The sequence below is a fragment of the Scylla paramamosain genome, chromosome 13 (assembly GCF_035594125.1).
Source record: "Scylla paramamosain isolate STU-SP2022 chromosome 13, ASM3559412v1, whole genome shotgun sequence".
In the NCBI taxonomy this organism is placed as follows: Eukaryota; Metazoa; Arthropoda; class Malacostraca; order Decapoda; family Portunidae; genus Scylla; species Scylla paramamosain.
Genome location: NC_087163.1, coordinates 23,408,261 through 23,417,084, shown reverse-complemented (window position 1 = coordinate 23,417,084; position 8,824 = coordinate 23,408,261). Strand labels below are relative to the sequence as shown.

General features: G+C 42.1%; 1 protein-coding gene across 1 annotated transcript in view; it reads right to left on the bottom strand.

The window, feature by feature from the left end:
* LOC135106537 (cell adhesion molecule 3-like) overlaps positions 1–8,824 on the bottom strand; it is a 147,575-nt gene that overhangs the window by 35,744 nt on the left and 103,007 nt on the right. The window contains exon 3 of the mRNA XM_064015685.1: positions 2,598–2,733. Coding sequence (XP_063871755.1) covers positions 2,598–2,733 — 136 coding nt within the window. The remainder of the gene's footprint in view (positions 1–2,597; positions 2,734–8,824) is intronic.

Sequence of the window (8,824 nt, the reverse complement as noted above, 5' to 3'; positions counted from 1 at the left end):
AATACGTCATTAAGAAGAAATTTAATGATGAGTATGATCAAGGCAGGAAGTGTTGGGAAAGGTCAAGGCAGCAATCATGTAGCTCAGATTATTATTCTTTTTTTCGGGAAAGTTACGATAATTTGTATTAAAAGGCGAGATGGTAACAGAGACGCCTGGATTTAGGAAGAGAGAGGAAAAAGAAAGGCATCGCGAAGGTTTTCTCTCTCCCTGATCGCTGCTATGAATGGAAATAAAAACAAAAATAAAGACTCGTGGTGAAAAATAGTCGAGTTTTTACTGATCGATGATTTTCGCTGAAGATTTACATATAAATGGAAGATTTGGACTTTTTTTTTCCTTGTGTCACCTTTGTATTTCTGAAAGCTGAACAACCAAACTGAGAGAAAGCTTATAGAATGTTGCCTCCACTCCTGCCAACGCTAACTTCCCAGCATGACATACAAACACACAGATCTATGACGTGAAAATATGTGCAATTATACATGATGGCTGGCACACAGAATGAAGGAAAACGAATATATAAAGGCATTACTTGTAGGTGAATTTGTCAAGCAAGCAAGAGAGAGAGAGAGAGAGAGAGAGAGAGAAAGAGAGAGAGAAAGGAAGAATTGCTGGGTGATAAAGTAATGTATAGTTGTATGGGTGTATAGTACAGTTAGTGTTCAAAATGTAGCATGCAGGAAATTATTGGAGTGCAGCACTTTATGGCGTGTGCTGTCACGGGCCGGGCAGCATGAAAGCATTACGCAGCCACGCCGATTTTTATTTAACATTTGTAAGTGATGTGGAATTGTTTTTTTTCTTCTTTTTTTTAATACGCCAGTGAATAAATTTAGAGGCGACTGAAGCATAAAACAAAAAATGAATAAATAAATAAATAAAATTAAATGTATTATATTAGGTATTAGAAATTATACTGGAGATGATGATGATGATGATGATGATGATGATGATGATGATGATGATGATAACAACAGCAACAACAACAACAACAACAACAACAACAACAACAACAACAACAACAACAACAAATCATAATTTAATAAAACCTTTGTGTTCAATGCAAGAGAGAGAGAGAGAGAGAGAGAGAGAGAGAGAGAGAGAGAGAGAGAGAGAGAGAGAGAGAGAGAGCATATCCCATCCATTTAGCACCACAACACCACCAAAGAAACTAATAACTTGTGATTGTATGAGGAGAAGGACGAGGAAAGGATGATGATGATGATGATGATGATGATGATGATGATGATGATAAGGCTCGGAACTAAGCACGAAATAAGTAAAGGGAAGAATTTTTTTTTTTTTTCCAATGTGTGCCTGGAACTGAAACTGAAGAGAATGTATTGCTCAAACTAGTTATAATCTCTCTCTCTCTCTCTCTCTCTCTCTCTCTCTCTCTCTCTCTCTCTCTCTCTCTCTCTCTCTCTCTCTCTCTGAAACATTACCTTCCTCTCATCTCTCATACAGTCTGTCAGTCACTCACTCCACCATTTATCTTCTGCTCCCTCGCACGCTCCACCAGTCATAATCTTTTCTCAAGGCCTCATACAATTATTGCATTCCTCTTTCTATCTCTGTCTAGTCAGTCAGCTTCGTCTGGCACGTTTATTTAAGTCTGTCGCTACCTCACTCGCGCTGCCAACTCCATGCTGACTTGTTCATTCGCTCAGCTCACCTCGGTTGTCACTCTCCTTTCTCTTCTCACTGTTTTCTTTTGCTTTATGATTCTTTCACTTATAAATTGGTGCCCACAAATTGTTTAATTGCCGACTCCCTGACTAATTATTAAGCACGAGTGACAAACTATCTCTCCAATGTCATTATGAGAACCGTAACCGCCTGCGAAACATTGATGACTTAACTGTTTAGGTGTCAATAGTAGTTTGACGCTTGCTGTTTCTGTTCTAGACAGCTTCCGATTTTACTTGGGAAAATCAAACTACAGATGTTAAAGGGATTGCTGGTTGTAGGCCTACTGGCTTCTTGCTGCTTCTCTTGTGTTCTTATGATAAGTTTGAACGACATCATTCCTTTTGTTTTCAATGATGTCTCTTGAAATTGTCCTGTAAATGAGCGCCAAACTATCTATTTTTTTAATTAATATACAAATCTTCATATAATGACCCAGTACCTCATAGGCGCTTATTCTTGTGCTGTGTAGTATACGCACTGTGGTATCTTTTGAATAGCTCTTTAGCCTGGAAAAGATAAAATTTGCATTCCATTCTCTTATTTCTTTGTTTGTGTGGCTATCTGTACAGCAAGGAAAGGCTAGTCATGTAAGACGAAGGTCTATACTGCACAAATCGTGACTGTGTTATAAAGAAGAAACACTAAAGACTGTTTTCCACCATGATTAGTTTCGGATTACTTTCATTCATTAAGTGTTTCCCTGAGTAATGAAGCTGTTTGTGACCACTAACCCGAATCAATGCGTCTACTTCTTTACAACGGTTGCTTAGCAAACCGGCGCTGCTTCTGGCCAAGAAACCACCTTGACTCCATTTCTCCCACAGACCAAGCCGTCGTCTTGCGCCTAAAGAGAACCATAGCAGTGAAGAGATTTATACCTGACTGACTGACAAGATACTTACAGAAGATCGTGAGTCGTGCCCTTCGAGTCTCCTTTCTGAACTTGGGGTGTTCGCCGATCACTTCACACTGGTAGTCCCCTGAGGTGGCCTTCGTCACGCTCTGCAGCACCACGTCCCGCTCCGTGGACACCCAGCACTGGCGGGAGGACATGGAGGCGTGGTTAATAGGAGACAGGGAGAGGCGGACGTGGTTACAGGGTGCAGGGAAAGGAGAAGGTAGTTACGGCAGCTGGGGAACCGTGTCTTAACCGAGTGACCTGTGGCGGGGCTGGCAAGAGTGATATGGTTACTGCAGAAGAGTGAGTGAGAGGTTGTGTGGTGTTGAAGGGAAGCAACCTTTGAGAGGAGCAGAATGGCGTTACTGAAAGGGAATAACGAAGGGTGGAGTGAAGGGAGTGAAGGATGTGAGTGAGTGAGGTGGTAAAGGTGGTAAAGGGATACAACTTTTAAGAGGAAGTGAGTGGAGGTAATGAAAGCAATAAGGAGGATGTGCGGGCAGTGAGAAGAGGTAAGGTTTCAGGCATGGGTTATTAACAGTGATGGGTGAAGGTTAAGAGAGAGGTGAAAAAAAAAAGACAGGAGGTATTAATAGCGATAATCAGGGATGAGAAGACAGACGTGATAGTGGCAGGAAGGGATTGTAAGGTTTCAGGTACGGGTTATTAATAGAGATGATTGGTGAAGGTTGAGAGGTGAAAGTTGAGAGGTGATAAAAAGAAAGACAGGAAGTATTAATAGCGATGATATCAGGGATGAGACAGACGTGGCAGTGTGAGAGGCAGGAAGGGATTAGGATAGAGAATATAAGATACTGGGAGGAAGAGTGAAAATTGAAGAGGCAGCAGATTGATAGGGTGATGGAAAAGAGATAAAAACCTAGAAATGGAAGCATGCATAATGAAAAGTGATCTATGTAAGGAATGATGGAGAGACAAGTGTGAGATACGCGCAGATTATTACAATGGATGCAGAAATAAGAGAACATAGAGAGACACGAGTGTAAACCATGATGAGGAAGGAGGGAAGGTGTTTGCATGGCAGGAAAAAAAAAGGAAACAGGAGTGTGATGAAGTGCACAGGAGTAAGGAGAGTAGCAAGAAGGGAGGATGTGGTTTGCGAAAAAAAAAAATAGAAAAGAAGGCAGGGAAAGGCAGGATGCTTCAAGTAGGAGGCAAGGGAGATGGAAAGGAGAAGGAGGAGGAAGAGGAAAAGGAAAGAATGCAAGAGAAGGATACGGTGTACACAGGGAGGGGGTGTGGGGTTGTGGGGGGTTTAAAAGGGGGGCATGGGGGAGGGGAAACGCAGGTCTCTCACCGGAAAAAGAGGCAGCGGAGATGAAAGACTGGAAGGGAAAAATGCAAGCTGATACAACACAATAAACGATGCACAGTGAGCAAACCCTGAACAGAGGAAACCCGAGGGAACGACAATGGAAAGACGAAATGAAGTGAAACAACGAAATCGACTGCGAGAGAACAAGAGTGAGTCGATTTTTTTTTTCCTCCTCCACTGTACAATACTAAGAAAACGTAATATTATTAAGCACAATAATAAGCTTCGTTACCCCATATCAAACTTTTTAACAAACAGTACGGACATGTATTGTGTATGTTCATTAATACGCTTCGTTCCTTGTACCAAAAACTTTACCCTCTGCTTCACAATGCCAAGAAAATGTAGGGATGCAGCAGACAGCAACCCCCAGTCGTTCCCATAGAGCCTTCAATAACAAAGTGGAAATACGTGACTCGGGAAGGGGGAGTGCCGAGTCTTCATGCACGTCTTGCCTTTACATTATTTTGATTAGAAACGGATGAGTGTTCCAGGTTGATTCGCAAGACGGATTAATCCACCCAAAAGCTGTGCGGCGGGGAATCAATGCTCACACACACACACACACACACACACACACACACACACACACACACACACCGCCCACTGAAGTTCGAACTCAAGATATTACAAGAATTTTCAATAGACGAGTCACACTACCTGCTTCCATCTCCCACCCACACCCGCCTCTCCTCCTGTCCCTCCTCCACTTGGCTTTCTTCGTTATCTTAGACTCTGCTCTCCTATCTTTATCCGTCACTTAAGTTCTTATCCCTTTATCATTTACTCTTTTAGTTTCCTTCCTTCCTTATTTTTTTTATCCTAACTCCCTTATCCCATCTCCTTCTTCCTTCATTTTCCTGTCTTCTGTTTTCCTCGCTTTCCTTTAGTTCACTGTCCTTCCCTCACTGCTTACCTCCATGCTTCCCCTCCCCCTTCCTCTCGCTCTCCCTCCCTGTCCTTTAAGTATCTCCTTCATAACGAAGAGCATAATTAACATAGTAGGGAGTTCCTTCCTTCCTCCCTCCTCCTTTCTCATCCTCCCTACCTCCTCCTCACTCTCCTCTTCCTCTCTTCCTCCCTCCATGGCTTCCTTAACATATTTCCTACTATTTTCCTGTTTTATATCTATTCTTTCCGTCTCTTTTTCTATCTGTTTATTATTTTTTTCTCTCATTTTATCTCTTCTCTCGTTTCTTGTTTTTTTTTCTTGCTTCCCTTCCCTTCTCGTCTCCTTTTCCTTCCCTTCTTGTCTTTGCTCTACTTCCATGCTTTCTCTCTCTCTCTCTCTCTCTCTCTCTCTCTCTCTCTCTCTCTCTCTCTCTCTCTCTCTCTCTCTCTCTCTCTCTCTCTCTCCTATCCGTTTTCATTCCTATTCTTTTCCTTTTTTTCCCTTTTCGTTTCCTTTCCTCCCCTTCCCTGTGTCCCTTTTCATCACCTCTCCTCCTTTCCTTTTCTCCCTTTTCCTCCCGTTCTCTTCCCTCTCCTTCCTTTCATGTTGAGCCTACTGTCCTCATCTCCATACTCATTGCCTCCGTTATTCTACTCTCTCTCTCTCTCTCTCTCTCTCTCTCTCTCTCTCTCTCTCTCTCTCTCTCTCTCTCTCTCTCTCTCTCTCTCTCTCTCTGGTGTTGACGTTGATGCTGTTTTTATTGTTGTTGTTGTTGTTGTTGTTTATTGTTGACCTTTCTGTGTTATGTAGTTTTTGTAGTACTTGCTAATTTTTATGTAGTTTTTATTGTTGATGTCATTGTTATGGTGGTAGTAGTAGTAGTAGTAGTAGTAGTAGTAGTAGTAGCTGTTGTTGTTGTTGTTGTTTTTGGTAGTGGTGGCGATTGTGGTGGTGTTGTTGTTGTTGTTGTCCTTGTTGTTGTCCTTGTTGTTGTCGTTGTTGTTGTTGTTGTTGTTGTTGTTGTTCCAGAAAGTTGTGGGTGAACCATACGCAGAAGGGTTAAGTATTCTCAAGAGGGAGACCAAAAGGGAAGAAGTTCGAAGGACGGGGATCTTCCTTTACCAAAAATTGTATTCTGTAAAGGCAGGGAACATTTTTGTTTCACTTATTTTTTCCGTCCTTCTTTCTTGAACGATACGTTTTGTTTATGCAGGAAGGGAAGGTGAGGATGATGATGATAATGTTGCTATTTCAGAAGGGGTAACAATGATGATAACTAATAATGAGGAGGAGGAGGAGGAGGAGGAGGAGGAGGAGGAGGAGGAGGAGCAGGAGGGGGATATTATTAATTTTCATCTATCTGTATACCAGACTGACATCTTAATTAAAGCATATACATGGACACACACACACACACACACACACACACACACACACACACACACACACACACACACACACACATTCACACGCATACACAAGCACTCCATCACATCTTATTAACCTCACCATCATCATTATTATCACTATCAGTCATCACCGTCATCATAGTCGTAATTTGTATTGGTTGTTGTTGTTGTTGTTCTTGTTGTTGTTGTTGTTAATGCCCCTGCTGTAAATAATAGCAATTCAGCACTGCAGAGGCAACAAATAATTAAAACACGCCAATCAAGAAACAAAGAAACTAGGAACTAAAGTCAAGAGGAGGAATAATTAATTTCTTACTTTAATTCCTAATCACCTGATGCTAAATAAACCCTCGCACGGTACAGTCACAATGCCAGGACGCAGAGAACTACAGTTAATATAAGGCGTGAGCGTAAAGCCGAGTGAAGGTGGGCGGGAGTCACAAGAAATGAGAATCAGTGGAGACACCAAAATTAGATCAAGTAAATCTAATAAGCCCAAACTTTATCACAGGAAAAAGCAGCTGATTAAGGAACGATAGAGAAAAAAAAAAAAAAGATATTGTTCGGACGGTGAAGGAAATATTTCTTGTGGTGCCGAATATTTTTTTTTTTTTTTTTTTATGTTGTATATTATGTTGTGAAAGTATTAACTGTTGTGGTATATGTAACAAAAATTATCACTATTCTTCTATGTATTATTATTATTATTATTATTATTAGTAGTAGTAGTAGTACCATAACTCTAATCATGACCATCACCACCGCTACCATATTATTACCACCACCACCACCACCACTACCATTGTTACTACCACCGCCATTCCTATCACCACCACCACCACCACCACCACCAAAAATGTATCCACTGCTGAGGAAACAGAATAAAGTCACCACAAGCATTCTTTTGAGGTCCTTTTTTTTCCTCCACCGACTTTTCCTTTAGTGTGTCAAACTTCTGAAGGGTCAAAGAGGAGGAGAAAGAGAAGGAGGTGGTGGACGACGGACCCTCCTTCCCCCAGACCCCTGCCCCCTTCCCCCCCCCCGCGCCCCGTCAAGCCCCGTCAAGAGTAAAGCAAAAGGGTAAAAAAATGCCCTGGACCGCCATTTAAGGCAATAATTGAGTTGTGATGTCAAGTGTCAAGCGTTGCTTCGGCCTTTCCTTACCTCCCCTCTCCCCTCCTGTCCCTCCTCTCCCCTCCACTCCCTCCTCTCCTCATCTCATCCCTCTTCTGGCCTCTCTTACCTCCCTCACCTTTCTCCTCCTCCTTCTTCTTCTCCTCCTCCTTCTCGCGTCGTGCCGATGTGATTGGAAGTAATGGAAGTGACGACAGGAGGAGGAGGAGGAGGAGGGAGGGAGAAGAAGAGGTTCCGGTCAAATTCCAAGCTTTTTAGGCAGTGGCATTATCGCTTTTCTCATAATTATTATTTTTTTGTTTCGGTTCGGTTGACGTCTCTCTCTCTCTCTCTCTCTCTCTCTCTCTCTCTCTCTCTCTCTCTCTCTCTCTCTCTCTCTCTCTCTCTCTGTAAGTAAATAAATGAATATATATCTTTGTTTTACATTTTCCCACACCTTTTTTCACCTGTAATCAGAAACAAGCTCCGTCCCTTACCCGTGTTGCCGCCAGGTGAATATTTGAGAGGAGAAGGCTGGACTGAGGGGAAGGGGAAGGGGAAGAGCAACAACAGCAACAGCAACAACAGCAACAGCAGCAAGAGGAATTGAAGAGTACAGTAAAGAGAAGCAGAGGAAGCAAAATTGTGTAACTGGAGTAAGAGGAAGAGAAAATGCAATTCACATCCTTCTCTACCTCCTTTCTTCTTCTTCTTCTTCTTCGTCGTCGTCGTCGTCGTCATCATCTTTTTCTTCATTTTCTTTCTTCTTCTTCTTCTTTTTTTCTTCTTCTTCATTGTCTTTCTTCTCCTTTTCCACTTCCTTCTCCTTCTCTTTCCTCCTCCTTCTCTTCTTCTTCTTCTTCTTCTTCTTCTTCTTCTTTTTCTTTTCTTCTTCATTTTCCTTCTTCTTCTTCTCCTTCTTCATCTCCTTCTCCTTCTCTTTCCTCCTCTTCTTTTTCTTTCTTCTTCACCTTCTTCTTCTTCTTCTTCTTCTTCTTCTTCTTCTTCTTCTTCTTCTTCTTCTTCTTCTTCTTCTTCTTCTTCTCATTATTCTTCTGCTTCTTCTCATTCTCCTTCGTCTTCACCTTCTTCTTCCTCTTTCGCCTCATATCCATTTCGTTCGTCTCATATTTGTCCTTCCCCTCATCAGGACTTATCCCTCCTTCTCTTATTTAATTTTCTTTCACTCATACCTCCGTGGACTTCTGTTTTTCCCCTCTCTGTCCGCGTCTTCACTCTCATCCTATTGCTCCTTATCCTCTGCTTTGCTCTGCTCTGCTCTGCCAGCCTTTCTTCTACTCTTGTGTTCGTTTTCTTTTCCTCAACATTTTCATTTTGTCTTGGTGTGTAGTGCATGTGTAGCTTTGTGTTGGTATGTATAGTATTTGGAGTGTTTTGTTGCTTAAGGCCCTTCATACACTCTTTAGTTTAGTCATCCCTGCTTTCCATAGTTTCTCATTTGTTTCTTCCCCTCCTCCATC